Source organism: Pezoporus wallicus, unplaced genomic scaffold, assembly GCF_028554395.1.
Source record: "Pezoporus wallicus isolate ANWC-B61680 ecotype Strahan unplaced genomic scaffold, APGP_CSIRO_Pwel_v1 contig_8388, whole genome shotgun sequence".
Lineage (NCBI taxonomy): Eukaryota > Metazoa > Chordata > Aves > Psittaciformes > Psittacidae > Pezoporus > Pezoporus wallicus.
The window spans coordinates 167064-184502 of NW_026641203.1; the positions used below are offsets into that span (position 1 = coordinate 167064).

General features: G+C 41.5%; 1 protein-coding gene across 9 annotated transcripts in view; it reads left to right on the forward strand.

The window, feature by feature from the left end:
- The window catches only part of FAT3 (FAT atypical cadherin 3), a 407707-nt gene that overhangs the window by 77239 nt on the left and 313029 nt on the right, over positions 1–17439 (forward strand). For all 9 annotated transcript variants that reach the window (XM_057422587.1, XM_057422594.1, XM_057422585.1 and 6 more), the window contains exon 2: positions 11256–14567. In XM_057422587.1, the coding sequence (XP_057278570.1) occupies positions 11273–14567 (3295 nt within the window). In that variant the 5' untranslated portion in view covers positions 11256–11272. The remainder of the gene's footprint in view (positions 1–11255; positions 14568–17439) is intronic.

The following is a 17439-nucleotide window of genomic DNA, read 5'->3' on the forward strand; positions in this document are numbered from 1 at the left end:
TGCAGCTTGACCTTGGGCTGCAGATGATCCTGACTGCAGGAGAGTGGGGAAAAGAGACTGCAGAGAGTGGGGAAAGGTGAGGCATTAAAGAGATGCGACTGTTCTTCCTCTTGGCTGCCATTCTCAGACATCATGGGATCGCAGAATCCCAGAATGGTTTGTGTTGGAAGGACCTTAAAGCTCATCCAGTTCCAGCCCCTGCCACGGGCAGGGACACCTTCCACTAGAGCAGCTTGCTCCAAGCCCCTGTGTCCAACCTGGCCTTGAGCACTGCCAGGGATGGGGCAGCCACAGCTTCTCTGGGCAACCTGTGCCAGCACCTCAGCACCCTCACAGGGAAGAGCTTCTTCCTAGTATCTAATCTGAATCTCTCCTCTTTCAGTTTGAAGCCATTTCCCCTTGTCCTACCCCTACATGCCCTTGTAAAAGCTTTCTTGTGGGCCCCTTTAGGGGGCTGGTATCATTGCTACCCCTGCCTTAGTAGCCTCCATTTAATAATCAGTGCCTCCAATTAGCTTTCGAAGATCTACACATAATTTTGAAGACGGAACCCAAACTCCTGACCTGTGAATAAATGATGAGTTTTGAATGGTTGCCACTGCAATGGTGGTGAGAAATGTAACTGTGTGACCCTCTGTTCTGGAGATGCAGGACAGTGATGCTGGTGAGCATTGCTTTGTAGAGAAACCTTTTTGCCATGCATCATGAAGGTGCAGAAGGCAGTGTGCTGAGGTGGTAAGAGCTGGCAGGGCGGTTGGAACTTGATGATCTTAAGGTCCTTTTCGACCATAATTAGTCTATGATTCTCCATGGGGTGTCTTCCATGTGGCCTGGAGCAAGGAGCTTTCCACACAGACTGGGCTGCTGCGCTTGTTTAAAATGAGTTTCATGGCGAAAGGGCAGATCATAGCACTGTAAAGCTATTTTCCCAAGTCTTCCATGCAGGAATCCTGTGGATATTTGAGGGAACATGTTTTTCCCAAGGGAAGCATGGAGCTTTGTTAGTGATGAGGGCTAAAAAAGCCTTTCAACTTATTTAGAAAAGAAAAATAAAATCAATTATGATTTTGACATATGAAACTGCTCATGATGAAACAATACTCTTCCTGAGGTTCGGCCTGTAATGCCAAACATTTTAAAGGCACTTCTCCAAGGTGATTATTGAAACTCTGTATTAAGATATACCTCATTTAATCTAGCATATGCTGATTGCCATGAAGAGATTTTCAACAGATACTGTACCGTGGTGTCTGTTATTCTCCAGGACATAAATAGCTGCTGGACTGTAGATGACTGTGTGGGTAGCTGGCGGCTTATGGATAACCTCTTTTCTGGCACAGAAATAATGGGCTGTTTGTTCCTCCAGTTGAAGTCCTGATGTGTTTTGATGTTTCTGATTTACATTTTTAGTGCTGTTGCTGATACCATTCAGTGTTCTGGGAATGGTCTTTAAACTTGGTGTTTATTTTGGAGCGTTGGTTTTCCAGCAAACAAATATGTGATTAGCAATTAATGGTTTTGCTATAAATAAACAAAAAGTGAACAGTTCAGCTTGAAGTAGTGATCTCTGCTCTGCAGAGCTTTTAATTGCGCTGTGCCTGCAAAGTTGAGCCTTTCCAAACACGCAACAGGCTTTGAGGGGCTCCCAGCTGCGGCGGCTGAACTGGACGAGTTGGAAAGCTGAAGCTGTAGTGGTTTGAGTTAATGTATGGTTAGCTGAAAAATGGTTATCATCTCAAATATCTCTGCATGAGCCAGCCATTGGAGGAGGGCAGAAGCGTGCATGGTCTCAGTATGGATGTGGTGGGAGTTCCATCATGCAGAAGACTTTTAATGCCTTTCCCTTGCAGGCTGCTCGCTGTGGGATGGGTGCCTGGTGGAGCTGGTAGCAGAGCCAGCGTTGTGCAGCCAAGGCAAAATCTGTCTGAGCAGCACCAGCACTCCCTTGTATGCATCAAAAATAGCATGTTATAGTATCCCATTCAAAGTAATGGCATTCAGCATCCTGTATGTATTCAGGTATTTCTAATGTGGATATCAGAAAGCTTTCTTCCTTGCAGTGGCTGGGCCTTAACACATGGGCTGGAAAGGAAGGACATTTCTAGGTTTCTGTCATGTTATGTTTGGTTTAAGGCTGACTCCATCTACCTGTTTCCCACATATCTGCAGTGTGGATTCCACTTACCTGAAAGAAACCGTGATGTATTTGACCCGATGTATCTGTGAGTTGTATTAGGCAGGCTAACCAATTTCCATAGCCTGAGCTGGATGTGATTTTAAGAAATAGTAGCAATAACCTTTTCTCTTTCTCGAAACGCTGCCTGTTTTAACAAGCAGCAATCTTTCTGGGTTTTTTTTTGCACAGCAGTTTAGAAAGCAACCACTGTATTTATCAGTGATTGTTTTTCTCTGTGTTTTTGTGAACAGTTAGGTTAGGGTTCCTTAAGTTTTCAGAGGCTACTTCATCAGAGGGCCAGTGGGAGGCTGGTTTTGGGGAGCTGCCTTTAAAAAAGGTGGTTGATCTGCAGTGCCTGGAAGGGCAGACCCATGTGGGCATCTCTAGCCGATCATAGACAACTCAAGTGGGTTGCTGCAGAAGCGGCTCTGTGTTAAGTCTGTGGCAAAGCAGCAGGTGCCAGCACCCTGCAGATTCCTGCCCTGTCAAGAGAAAAATGTTCACTGCTAAATCTGGGTTTTGTTCTCAGATCTCAAACTTGTTGAGAATCTCAATCAAAATATTTGCTCCTTGCACTTCAAGCATGATCTCTCTGTATTGCGGTGTGTCACAGCCATCTTGAAGAGGAATGACATTGAAAAACCAACAATCCCCTTCCTATACCTGAGAAATAATTTTTCTTTCTTTTTTTTTCCTCTAGAATCATAAGATTTAGGTTTTTCCCAAGTGGTTGTTCTGTTCAATTATGCTTTTTTTTGTTTTTCTTAATGGCACCTGAATGCATCCATGTGTCTTCTTCCAAGACTTCTTCCTGTATTGCTCAGGCAATGCCATTTTCTCAGGTCACTTTGTGTGTTGCTCCTGCATGGACCAGACACAACCAAGTTATGGTAGAAACTCGAGGACCACCAACCCTGGCTGCACGTTTGGACAACAAGCCTGGTGGGCAAGACGATGCCTCTGCCTGTGTGCATGGTGACTGTCACTGTGCTGGTTAGTGGGTTGTGTCCCACAGTGCTGCTCACCAGCCCTCCTCATCAGGACCCATTCTCTGTCTCTGTTCATGTGTGGAATGAAATGCTTTATTCTACAGTCTCTTTGTAAAATCCTTACTGAACTGTCATTATTTTGACTCGGCATCTTGTAATCATAGAATCATGGAATGGTTTGGGTTGAAAATGGCCATTAAAGATCATCTAGTTCTCCAGAGTCTCCTGGTCTCTATTTTATATTGTGTTTTTTACTTGGAACTGTCAACTGAAAAGAAGCTTTTGTATATTCATCTCTTTTTTGAACACCTTCCTTTTGCCCATATATAAAGGTCTGGGCCATTTGAGCTGCCTTACCTCCACACACAGAGTGTTTGAGGGAGATATATATATATATATATATATATATATATATATATATATATATATATATATAGTATTTTCCCCCCTGAGAGTAACAGCTTACTCCAGTCCTTACACCTACATACCTATTATGGCCCTGGAAACAGTAGTTGTAAATCACAGAGACTTCTTTCTTACTATAAACTATATCCAAATAGTTTATACAAGCCTGTGCAAGCTGTCAGAAGGAGCATGTGCAGCATCCCAAACATAGAGCAGACTGGTGGCAGCACCTTGGCAGCGCCTGGGACAAGCAGGAGTGGGTTTGCAGGAAAACTACCATGGAAAAGAGTGCAGTATGAGAACAGCCTTGCATGGGAACGATGAAAGATGCTTTATCAGCTGCAGGGACACATCTGCATCAGTGCTGCACTGTGGCCATCCAAAGTGCTCCTTCCATGGGGCTGCATGGCAGGGTGTGATCTTGCCCGTGGGTCCTCAGCAGCAATTCCGAGAGCCCTGTGCCCCTGCGGTTCAGAGCTACAGCGTGGTAAAGAACTATTTATGGGGATCCTGATTAATGTGTGGCAAAGGGAGAGATGGGGAAAAATCAGCAGTGACAGGAGTGTGACTAACCAGTCCTAGATTTTTCATATTATTGTACCTAGAAAGAGCTTCCAAGGCAGGGCTCCTTGTATGGGAGTCAAAGTAGATTTATGATATAAACTGAAGGAAAAACATCCCCAAACCACCAAATAAGCACAAATTGTATCCTTGAGCATGTTTCATAAGGAAGCACGTAGCCCCCTTGAAAATAATTGGCTCATTTTGAAACTGCCCAAAGCTTCCCCATTTTACAGTGATTAAGAAGCAGGAGCCAGGGGGAACTGGAGATATACAAAGCATGAAAACTGGATATCAGCCTTTGTTTCCTTGGGGGCAGACCACCAAGGGACAAGCTCAAATCACTTGTAAGGTGGCTCCCAGGAATTTGCTTTCAACAGATCTCGCATGGAGGCGAATTATTCCTCTTTTCCCCCCCCCCCCCCCTTCCCCAAGCCACATTTCATCCTTGAGGGGGAAGGGAGAGTCCAACAGACCCTTTGCATCCTCTCCCTGGGCAGACAGACGACGCCTGGCTCCTGCTCACAAGTGGAAGCATTTGCTCATGAACTGATACTCAGCAATAATTGGTGTTGTATGGAAAAAATCCCAGCACCTGCTAGCAAAACAAAGTTATTCATAACATACGGCCGGCTGGTTAAATCTTCACTTCCTAGGGACGGCCTGAATTACACTCAATGCATGCTGAGCAGCCTTTCTCCTGTGTGGAATTATGTGCAGGCAGCAGGAGGATTTGCAGCTCTAAGGACAGTTAGGATTTATAGCGCTGTCTTCTGCAAGGACTTACTCTGCAGAAATGGTCATTTTATGTTCATCTTCTCTTTTTGGGATAAACACATCATGATATGTATGGAAAAGCGGATCTTTGTGCTCATCGGGGAGCAGGTAGCCCTGTGAGTTTATCCCCTGTTGTAAATCTGTTGGTGTCAGGTTTTTTTCTCCCCTCCTGCCTAGAGTTGAACAGGCATTTTTAATTCACTTCTGTATGGCACAAATTCTGATTTCTTATTCTATTTTCTGATTCCTTTTTGTGGTCAGTAGATCGTTAGCTTTTCCTAGCTGGGTAAATTACTGTGGAGTGCAGCTCAGGGAAGGTGTCTGGCTGGATGAAGTACCATTTAAGTGTGTTTTTTTCCCCATATTCCCCTTTGACAACATGCTAGTGATACTGCCTGTGTAATGGGGGGAGGGTATGAAATCCATGGCTGTCTTTAGTCTGTGCCAGAGCTTTGCTGGTAGAATGACATCTTGGTCTTTAAGTTCCATGTTCCTTAATTACTAATTTCCATGAGTTTGGAAGTTTTCCATGGGTCTGTGCTATTGAAGAGACTTCTTCCAAGAGAGGGCAGTGATGTACGTGGGCTCTCACCTCCTTGTTGCATATCGTTAACAGATTGTGAAAAACACCTTGTCCTATCACTGATGCAGGTTGACCAAAGCTTTTAATAGGTGACAACTACAAACCACTTAAGATGCTTTGTAACCTTCATTACACCCTTTTGGCAGGTCCCCACAGCCTGGTAATGCAGGAGTTCTTGTTGATGCAGATGCCTGTTGTTGATAGAAACCAGCACTGAATAAGAGGCTCCATGGATTTGCCTGTGTGACAAGCTTGTAAGTTTAGTGTTTTGATGATTAGACCATAAGAATAGGGTACTGCCAATGGTGACATTTGAGTGAAAGGAAGGAGTTACTTCTAAGACTGAGGTCACTTCAAACAAAATCAAGAGCTTCTATTCTTGCTGCAAATGCATGGCTTTGCTCCTATTAAGGCTTCGTGTGCATGTGAAGTTAATGTTCTTCTGCCTCCTAGAAGGGACTTTTGTATTTTCAAATATAGCTTTTTGCTGTAAAGCTGCTCATGTAAAAGAATTTAAATAACTACCTTTTGAGAGAGAATTGTGGCAATTCTCCTGAGAAAGGAGCAATAATTCTGAACTGACATATTTTTCCATACCATGGAGTCACCATGTTCTTCTATGTGAGAAGGCACTCTCCCTTTCCCAGCTTCTTCAAGAGAGATATCAGTCAGGACAAACACCTTCAAGTCAAGGTTTTGTGACCATTTTTTCACATATACATCTTGACTCTCAGAAATTTGTCATCTGAAGTTTAGAAACTGTTTTTTCTCCTCCCAGCCTAGAGGACCCTGCAGGTAAAATCTTTATTGGGTCCATTTGGCGAAGATGGAAATTAAGGCACGGATTAATTTCTTCCCTCTTCTCCTTTCAAAGAACCTGTAGAAACTCTTAAATAGATGTGTTGTATTAGCTTGTCATGTTGCCTAAGTTAATTTACCTGATAGTCAACTGGAAAAATCCTTTTCTCTTATGTGTAATAGGGCTTAGAGGGTAAACGGGGAAAGAGAAGAAAGGATTTTTTTTTCCCCTGTTATGGCCTGCTAAAATCTTACTTCAACCGCTTGTTGAAGAAGTTTACCTGCTGTATTCCTTGTATTCTATAAAAAGTCCTTTTGGCTCATGTTTATGCAAGAGGAATATGCATTGTTTTGTTTTTCAAGGGCTTTTTTATGGTATGGAAATCTTTGGAGCTAGAAGAAGGAGCCTAGGGAGAGGGAATCAAAGGATCACGCAGCACTTGTCTCATATCTGCACGTTGAATTAGAGGCACGAGTTTCGTGTGCAGGAATCCTGGAAGTTCCTGGGACTTGAATCTTCCTTCTCAGTCTGGTGGGGTGTTATGCTTGGATGCAGCCCAGAGGTTGCCAGAGCAAAGATGAGAAAAAAGAATGATGCTAATACCTCTTGCAATTCCTCTAAGAAGCACTGGCCACCTGCAAGTCCCTGCAGCTACTCTGCAAGGTTTGGGTCACATAGTTAATCTTTGCTCAAGTAGAGAAGGAAAGTGACTGGGTGGAGAACTGAATGTGAAATTATAGAGTGATGTGATGTTCAAGTTTATTTTAAAGAATATTAAAAATCAAGACACACAGGTCTATTTCTCCATTCCTCTTTCCCACTTCAAGGCCAGAGTATTTTAATGTGAACCTGAGTGGAAAGATGCTGGACTCCTGTGCTGTCTTGGCACCTTCTTGGGTATTTAGGAGGTTTTTCTTTTGGTCTGTGCTCTTGTTAGTGTGGTTTCTTTTCTTCAGACTAACCATGTTAAGCAGTACCAGTGGATATATATATTTTTTTAGTAGCTCCTGCCCAAACATTTTAAAATCAGGCAAAAGTAATCACAACCTTTCTCTTCACTCGAAACCATAACATTTTTTTGACAAGAAGTGCCTTCAAAGAAGTGCTTCTTAATTTATGGTGGGTTGCTTTGTACTTTGTTTCTGTAACCTATCGCATTACATTTCCTGTGTGTTGAGTATGTATGTATTACGAGCTCTTAAAAACAAATATCCCAGAAGAAAGGAGTTCAGTAAGTGAATAAAGCATTCTTGGGTCGCACAAGTTGCAGTTTAATAGCTCATCCGTTGAGACTTTCAAATAATATAATGATGATGGCCATATAAATATATGGATAGATGACAAACTTCAATGAGGAGCTTGTTACAACTCTGCATACCACATCTGAAATGAAATCAAACTCTGAAAGTGCTGCCTGATGTGAAGGTCCAATTTTTCCAGTGCCAACCTTGAAATTATACCTAAAAATACAGAAGCTGTGTGTTCGTGTGTACATATGTATACTTAACTAAAACATGCGCTCAGGGAAACACACATATATACTTATGTTGTTTGTAGGTGGAACTTGGTGTTTCAGGAGTGATCCTGTTTGCACTGAACCACTAAAACTTTTTAAACTATTGACATGACTGAATTTACAGCAGTGTGTTTGAGATTAGGTCTTAGCCCTGGCTTTCTCTAAAAATAGATAAATGGAATGGGAGCATAAGGTTGTCATGTTATATTGCCTCGGATATACAGAACTTTTTCATTAGGTTCACCTAATCACATAGCTTTGTAAATATCTGCTTTGAAGCCTGTCTGCCACAGCAGAGTCTATAACCTTGGTTAGCCTTCGGTACAGTTAGCATGAAGGTAAAGTTTTACATAATTTTTTGCTTGTAGCAATGAATTACTCAGGAAAACTGATTTCTGATTATGGTGGACCTGGGAACCTGATGTTTATGGCCATGAAAGGTGGAAAGAAGCCATGTCAGGCTGAACTATGATGTGGACAAGAGAAACTAGAACACCAAATAAGATGTAAATAGGATAATACAATTAATTTCATTACACCAGAGAGACCTACTTCTGAGAAGCTGTTGAGCTCCAGTGAAAAGAAGTCTGGGTGTTGATATGAAACATAACATTAGTCTCCATCATAAGCCAACAAAAAAATCACTTTCTCTTGGCATTGGGGGGAGGCTGGTATTGCAGTATAGATGGAGGATGCTGAAGTGCTCTTGGTGAAAGGCAGCAAAACAGTGATTTGTCTGTTGAGTATTTTAATAATGCCTCATCACAGAAGAGGCGCAGCCCTTTATTTTGTTATGTGTTGGGTCTCTTTACAAATTAGAATTTCTCATTCCCCTTGGCTGGCTTTTCCTTGGCAGCATACTGTATATTGGTTGTATTTTCTACTTGAGAGCATTGTCTCCCACGCTAGGCTGAAGCAGAAGCTTTTAGTGGCAGTACTCAAAGTGATCACATAAAGCCCCATGAAAATAAGGGACTTTGAGATTTTCACACCGGTGGATTAAAGTTGATGAGTGTTTGTTGTGCTGAAAAACAAGGTGTCACTGCTCTGATCTTTTAGCTGAGTGAAATGACAACAACAATATAAAAGGCTTTCCTAGCTGAAGTAGAAAAAATCCATCCTGAGTCTCCTGGGTATCAACCCTGAGCATGGGGAAAGCACAGGGAGACTTGGTTCCTCACGTACACAAAGAATATTGGAGAATTGTGCATATTTGGTATATAAACTGTGTGAGATGTTAATCACAAGACTCATGATACATGCTCAACAATTGGGTGGGCATATTGAGAAAAGGACCTGCCACATGTAGTTCTGTGGGGATTTGCCTGTTACTAGGGAATAGAGGTCCAGGAGATGATAGAATCTTGAATTTTTACTATCTTTTTTAAGAGTTTCCTTTTCTTTTTTTTTTGTTTTTTGGTGGTATAATAGAAAGGAAAAGAAGAAGAAAACAAAGTAAGGGGAGAACTGCAAAACCAACTTTGTTGGAAGATGAATGCCTTGACAAACACTTGGGAGAATTGATTAAATCGATTAATGTGTTAGGCAATGGGGTATAGACTGTGGGATCAGGAAGTTAAGTGTTTTGTGTGGACACTATAACGTAAATTGATTGTCATTAGTACTTAAAACTGCAGTTGTCATTCAGTTCTATTGGAGGTAATAACTAACGTGAATTCATATTCCAAAACTTGCATGCAATTTATAAATCTCCTAGGGGATGCTGAATTCATGTTGGAAATTTAAATTCACTGCTGTCATTATCGACATCTTTTCCTATCTTTTTCCACGATGTATTCTAGCATGGAGAAAGCTATGTTTTTGAGCAGCTTTTTAAATGACAATGAGAACAATGTGTGTGTGCAGTGGGTCTTTCAATAATTGCCTTTTAAAATTGATTTTTATGATTTTCACGAGTAGCAGAGAATTTACTCTGTAACAAAGAAGCTTATTCACACCACCCCACTGTAAGTACCTGGCTCGTTTCCTCAGGCACCTTTCTTCTTTCAGTGGGAAGCAATAGGCAAGACCTGGCTCACAGCTTCTGTACCCTCCAGCAGCTTCAGCCAATGTCTCTGCTTATGCTGTCGCTGTTTAACCTCCCAGTTTAAATCCCTGAAGTGAGGCACTGAGGCTATTTCACAACAGGACTGTATGGAGGTACTCCAAATCTTCCTCAAATGGCTGCTTATTAATTGCATTTGAATACTTATGTTTATAATGAGCCTTGTGAAGTCAGTAGAAAGGCTCTTGCTGCTTTGAGGTGGTTGGAGTGGGACAGACTGGATTGAGACCAGTGGAGCTGTGTGCCTTATCCGTAGCCAGATTCTGCTTGGGGTTACCAAAGTGAAATGCAGTATAAGCTGGAGTTCACTCTGTCTGAGCAAGGATGCATTCATTCTCTTGCTGGTCAGGGTAGCCTGTGTTCAGCAGGACATTAGATTTGAGAGGTCTTCACCTTTCTTAGGTTGGGATGTCAATAGTATCCAGCAAATAGAACATTTATTGGACATACAGAAAAACCTGTTCTGTCTATGGCCTTGTTTAGGGTATGTTACCCAGTGTTACTTGGTGAAAAGCAGTGACCATAATTACAGATGCGTTGTGGTACATATGCAAGGGTAGGGTTACATCCTGTGGGCTAAATCAGCTGTGCTGTTTCCTAACCCGAGTCTTCACCTGGGAGTTTTATTGAGGAATTTTATTTTCTTAATTATATCTTGCCTGCTCTAAGTATCTGGATATGTGTATGCATATATATGTAATTGCATTTAATTAGCTATAATTCTTCCTTAATTTTGATTTTTTCTGAAGGTACCTGTAGTTAAACTAATGGCTCGGTAGTGACTTTCCTATACTACTTGTTCTTGGTGGTTCAAAATTCATCAACCTTGTGATCTTTCTTAACTGTCCATAAAAAAATGGTAACATTTCACTATCACAGCACTGCACACATAATAAAAATGCTGTCTTCTTTCCAAACACTGGAACTAAAAATGACTTTTCAGTATGCTCTGAAAACAAACAAGTTTAGGCTTAGTTGGAGCTACTGGTAAATAAAAACAATAATTTCTGTATGTGGTTCATCTTCTTATATAAACTTATTCAAATGCGTGCATCTGATTTTCATTTTTTTTCACTGTGGTTGTTGGCTGTGTGTGCATGTGTGTGTAGATGTGGTAGGATCTCAGAGTTTTTTATGGTATACAGTTATGTATATGTGTGTCTACATGTGCATGCATACATATTACACACTCACACATGAAAAAATATAATCCAGACCCGATGTGGTTGTGAGTGTGTATGTGTGTATATATAATATTCTCCCTTTATGTTTTCAAAATATGTAGTGACTAGATGTTACATGTATTTTTAATTAGGAATTTAATAAGTAATTTTAACATGACACTTCCTGATCACCTATTTTGTGTTTTCTCTCTCTGTCCCAGGGTGAAAGAATGATGTGATGGAGGTGAATATGGGCCGCTGGTCAGGCTCTCGGCCACCTCTGTCATGCCTTGCCTTTCTGATTGTTAAGCTCCTGGCCTCTGTTTGCCAGGTTGTTCATGGGACCACTCCACTTGGCTTTCACTTTACACATTCCACTTACAATGCTACGGTGTACGAGAATTCTGCAGCCAGGACCTACGTCAACAGTCAAGCGAGGATGGGCATTACCTTGGCTGACCTTTCATGGGATATCAAGTACCGGATAGTGTCTGGTGATGATGAAGGCTTTTTTAAAGCAGAGGAAGTCATCATTGCTGACTTTTGCTTCCTAAGAATAAGGACTAAAGGTGGGAATTCTGCTATTTTGAACAGAGAAATCCAGGACAACTATTTATTGATGGTGAAAGGGTCTGTCAGAGGAGAGGACTTGGAAGCATGGACAAAAGTGAACATCCAGGTTTTGGATATGAATGACTTAAGACCTTTGTTTTCACCAACCACGTACTCTGTCACGATAGCAGAAAGCACTCCTTTAAGGACTAGCATTGCACAGGTAACTGCAACAGATGCAGATATTGGGTCCAATGGTGAATTTTATTATTACTTCAAAAACAAAGTTGATCTCTTCTCAGTTCATCCTACGAGTGGTGTTATCTCCTTAAGTGGACGATTAAACTACGATGAGAAAAACAGATATGATCTTGAGATTTTGGCTGTGGACCGTGGGATGAAGCTTTATGGAAACAATGGTGTAAGCAGCACTGCCAAGCTTTATGTTCACATTGAACGTATAAATGAACACGCACCAATAATAACTGTGGTAACCCATATTCCCTTCCCATCAGACAAGGAGCCTACCTATGCAGTTGTTAATATTGATGACCTAGATGAGGGAGCCAATGGAGAAATAGAATCTGTTTCTATTGTGGCTGGAGATCCACTAGAGCAGTTCTTTCTGACTAAAGACAGTAAATGGTTGAATGAGTACAAAATCAAAGAAAGAAAGCCTATTGACTGGGACAGCTTCCCATATGGTTATAACCTGACTCTCCAAGCAAAGGACAAAGGATCTCCTCAGAAATTTTCTGCGGTCAAGCTGGTTCACATTGCTAGTCCCAAGAAAGAAACTGTCCCCATGAAGTTTGAAAAGGAAGCCTATGATATTTTGATCAGTGAATTTTCACCTCCTGGTGTGGTGGTTGCAGTAGTTAAGCTGATATCTGAGCCACAGGGTGTGGAATATAGACTATCTCCAAGTGAGGAAGCTGAGTATTTTAAGATCAATCCAAACACAGGTCTTATTACTACTGCTCGTCCTTTAAAAATCATTGAGAAGGACCTTTATGAATTAGAAGTATATACGAACAAAGGCAGTGATTTAAAAGCACACGTTACTGTCAGGTTAGATGATGCCAACGATCACACTCCAGAGTTCCAGCAGCCCTCCTACAGCGCATTCGTCAATGAAAGTGTCCCTGTGGGATCTAGTGTTTTGGCAGTTTCAGCAGTTGATAAAGATAGGGGAGAGAATGGATACATAACATACAGCATTGCCAGTCTGAACTCACTGCCATTTACAATAAACCAGTTTACAGGTGTCATTGGGACATCTGAAGAGCTGGATTTTGAGTCCTCACCAGAAAGCTACAGGTTCACTGTGAGAGCTTCCGACTGGGGTTCTCCCTACCGCCACGAAAGCGAGGTGAATGTCACCATATACATAGGCAATGTCAATGATAACAAACCCCTCTTTGAAAAAGTGGCATGTCAGGGAGTGATTTCCTCTGATTTTCCTGTTGGCGGTCACATCACTGCTGTTTCTGCAATAGACATAGATGAGTTAGAGCTCGTGAAGTACAAAATAATCTCTGGAAATGAACTTGGCATTTTTTATTTAAATCCTGACTCTGGTGTCCTGCAACTTAAAAAATCTCTAATTAATTCTGGCATAAAGAACAGTAATTTTGGCCTTAAGATAACGGCAACTGATGGAGAGAACTTTGCTGATGCTATGTTTGTCAATATTTCGGTAGTTCATGGGAAAGTGTCTTCAAAGGCCTTTAGCTGTAGAGAAACTAGAGTTGCTCAGAAGCTAGCAGAAAAATTACTCAAAAAGGCAAAAGCAAATGTGAAGCTGAATTTGGAAGATGGTTTCCTTGATTTTTATTCGGTGAACAGGCAGGCACCGCATTTTGACAAATCCTTCCCTACTGATATAAAGGTTTCAGAGGATCTGCCAGTTGGTGCCACCATCCTGAGGATAAAAGCCTATGATGCAGATTCAGGCTTCAATGGAAGAGTACTTTATACAATTTCTGATGGTAACGTAGATAGCTGTTTCAACATTGACATGGAGACAGGGGTACTTAATGTTCTTATGCCCTTGGACCGTGAAAAAAGAGAGCTTTATGTCCTTAATATTACAATTTATGATTTAGGTAATCCACAGAAATCTGCATGGGGACTGTTGACTGTCACTGTGGAGGACGCAAATGATAACAAGCCTGTTTTTTTACAGGATAGTTACTCAGTTAATATTTTAGAAAGTACAAGCCTTGGTACAGAGATTATCCAGGTAGAAGCCAGAGACAAAGACCTAGGAGCTAATGGTGAGGTGACCTACTCAGTACTGACAGATACCCAGCAATTTGCTATCAACAGTTCAACAGGAATGGTGTATGTGGCCGATCAACTAGACCGGGAATCAAAATCAAACTACACACTGAAGATTGAGGCTAGGGACAAAGCAGAGAGTGGCCACCAGCAGTTTTCTGTTGTGCCTCTGAAGGTGTTTTTGGATGATGTCAATGATTGCTCTCCAGTCTTTATCCCATCCAGCTACAACGTGAAGGTCCTTGAGGACCTGCCGGTTGGCACTGTCATAGCTTGGTTGGAAACTCATGATCCAGATCTTGGCCTCGGAGGTCAAGTCCGTTACTCGCTGGTGAATGATTACAACGGGCGGTTTGAGATAGACAAAGCGAGCGGTGCCATCCGCTTGAACAAAGAGCTTGATTACGAGAAGCAGCAGTTCTATAACCTGACCGTGCGTGCAAAGGACAAGGGGCGCCCGGTTTCTCTCTCTTCGGTTTCTTTTGTGGAAGTTGAAGTGGTGGATGTTAACGAAAATCTCTATACCCCCTATTTTCCTGACTTTGCTGTCATTGGATCTGTAAAGGAAAACTCCCGCATAGGTACAAGCGTTTTGCAAGTTGTTGCTCGAGATGAGGACTCCGGAAGGGATGGAGAGATCCAGTATTCCATCAGGGACGGCAGTGGCCTGGGGAGATTCAGCATAGATGAAGAAACTGGTAAGTTTCTGATTTCCTTTTCCCTTTGTAGAGGTTTTTGCACAAGCAAAGTTTAGGAATAATTATGTTCTACCTTTAACAAGAAGTTCAGTTCTTCTTAACAGGCAAGCTGAAATTATAAATAAGGATTTTCCAGGTACAGTGATGACATGATTTAATTACCTGGTTACACTCATCATTCTGTAGGTGTGAAATAATACATGGTCCTTTTCAGCAGCTATTTGATGACTCCATTTAGAAAGCAGTGATAGTTACGGAATGACTCGCTTCCAGTCACTGTATTATCTGTTGATCGTTGTAAATTACTCAGGGCATCTCCACAGTCACAACACTTATGACCTTGAATGCAGTGTTAAAGGCAACGAAAGGAAATAAGGAGCATGAAACAAGAATTATGTCATCCTGAAACCTATTTGTGGTCTTGTCCTTATTGTTGTTGTGAATCATTTTTCATGGGAGTTAGCAGTCTGAAATTGGCATGCCATTCTGTATAATATGCTTTCTTGTGGCACAGTGTTCATCAGTGTTGGCATGCTTATGAGCAGGTACAAATACAAGGGACAATGCTTAACTGTAAACCAACTGTTCTAGCTTTCCTTTAGTGGTGATAGTATGGTGGACATTGATCTTAGAAAACACTATTAATAGAGGAAAGATTTTGAAGATGCTGAATTTTGCTGCCATGCCACCATATTGGAAAATGTGGAAAATGCGAAGTATAAAAGGCTATCTAGTAAGCCACTTGACAAACTGGCTTTTTAAATGTCTGATAGCTGTGGGGAGTCATGCTGCAGCTGTGGAACTAGGACTAGTGAGGAAAACAGAAAATATTAGTCAACAGTTTCAGAAATTATATTAAATATGTTAGGTCTGTGGGTTTACTGTGGTTTAAGCAGACTTCGTGTGTCTTTTTCTAAAGCTTTTAATTGAGAATGTGGTATTAAAACATAAGATGAAAATGTATGTTTTGGCAAATTCAAACTGTTTAATCAAATGTCAGCTTTCTAAACTGAACATTATGAAAAACAGATGACATTGCAAATGCTGCGGATCGCATCTGAGCGTAAGCAGGGAAAAATATTTTTCTTTTATTTGTGCCGTAGTCTCCCTACTGCAGCTGTGCACAGATGATAACAGTCAAAGTCGTGTGTCCAGAAACATCAAACTTGAGTGTCAGAAGCCAAGAGGGCGCCTACTCTAATTTCCAGAAACGTTATGAACTCAAGAGTCCTACAGTGCTAATAGCAATCGAAGGCATTAGGGCAACATTATTTACCATTTTGAACATGAATTTCAGTTTTAAGCTCTTACATTTGAAAATTTTGGCCTAACTGCTTTTTGAGTAGCATCAGCTTGAGCTAAACGGGTTCCTTATAAAGCAATGGGAGACTGGTCCAACTGCTGCAGTATTGCTCTGGAAATCTCAGGATTCAACATCTATTGAACTGAAGTGAATTGGTGGGGGAAGAGTAAGTTAGTGCATGTTGCTCATTATTAAATGAACCAGGGTTAGTAGGGGCGATAGCCTGTAATAAATCAAGAGCCCTGTTCAGTAAAGCAGGAATCATGCAGCTGTTGGAGAGGGTCCAGAGAAGGGCCACAGAATGATCAGAGGGGTGAAGCACCTCTCCTATAAGGAAAGGCTGACAGAGTTGGGGTTGTTCAGCCTGGAGAAGGCTCTCGGGAGACCTTATTGTGGCCTTTCAGTTCTTAAAAGGGTCCTATAAGAAAAATGGGGAGAGATTTTTTAGCAGGGCCTGTTGTGATAGGACGAGGGGTGATGGTTTTAGACTGAAAGAGGGCAGATTCAGGCTGGACATGAGGAAAAATATCTTCACGATGGTGGTAAAACACTGGCACAGGTTGTAGATGCACCATCCCTGGAGACATTCAAGGCCAGGCTCTGCGCAACATGATCTAGCTGAAGATGTCCCTGACCATGGCAGGGGGGTTGGACTAGATCCTTTGAAGGTCCCTTCCAACCCAAACTATTCTATGATTCTATGATTCTATGTTTTGACATGAGTGGGGATTATTATCAATATTCCACATTAAATATACTTAGTTTCTTTCCAGAACTGTAATCTAGTTTGTGTGGGGAAAAAAGCTCACAATCCCCAAACTTTAAAAGTTGCAAATATCTGTCTACCTTTCACACTTTCACAAGTATTTTTATGAAAATCAGCCTGGGCTGTTTCACTAAACTGTTCCAAAGACATTAGATAATCCATCAGATCAAAAGACTATTGGATTCTTCTTTTCTCTGTTTTCCCCAGCTCTCCAATACAACTCAAACCTTCTTGAAACCTACTTGGAGAACACGGTGCATAGCTGCAGCTAGGGCAATGTGGAGAGCAGGGGCTGGAGGTTCAGGAGTTACTCCAAGTTATGCTGTTGTAAGGCCAGTGCAGAACTTGACCTGCTGTGTCAAATAGGGCTCAACATTAATACTCTGCTATTGAACTGGTGGCAACTTAAATGCTGCTGAATGATGAATCAGCTTTCTAGCTGTAGGAGAGGACTCAAATCACATACTGAATTAATTTACCAAGAGATAGCTGTTTATTTAGTTTCAGTGCAGTTCATTTGTCACTTTTAAACTGACCCACTCTGTTGGCTTGTGCATCGTCTCTCCTGAAATTTGTGAAGGTAAGCAGGAGCACGAAGTACAGCAAATCAATATTTTTGGCTGCCTTAATGAAAAGAAGACTGCAGTATCCATTATAATCATTAGGATATAAACTGGGCCAAATTCATCCTGCTATGTGAGCAGGCTGGATTCCAGGCAAGTCTGTGATTTTAGCAAAATTCTGCTCAAGTACATTATTTTTATTCTTCTGCAATATTTTATCTTAATGGTGTCAGCTCGTGT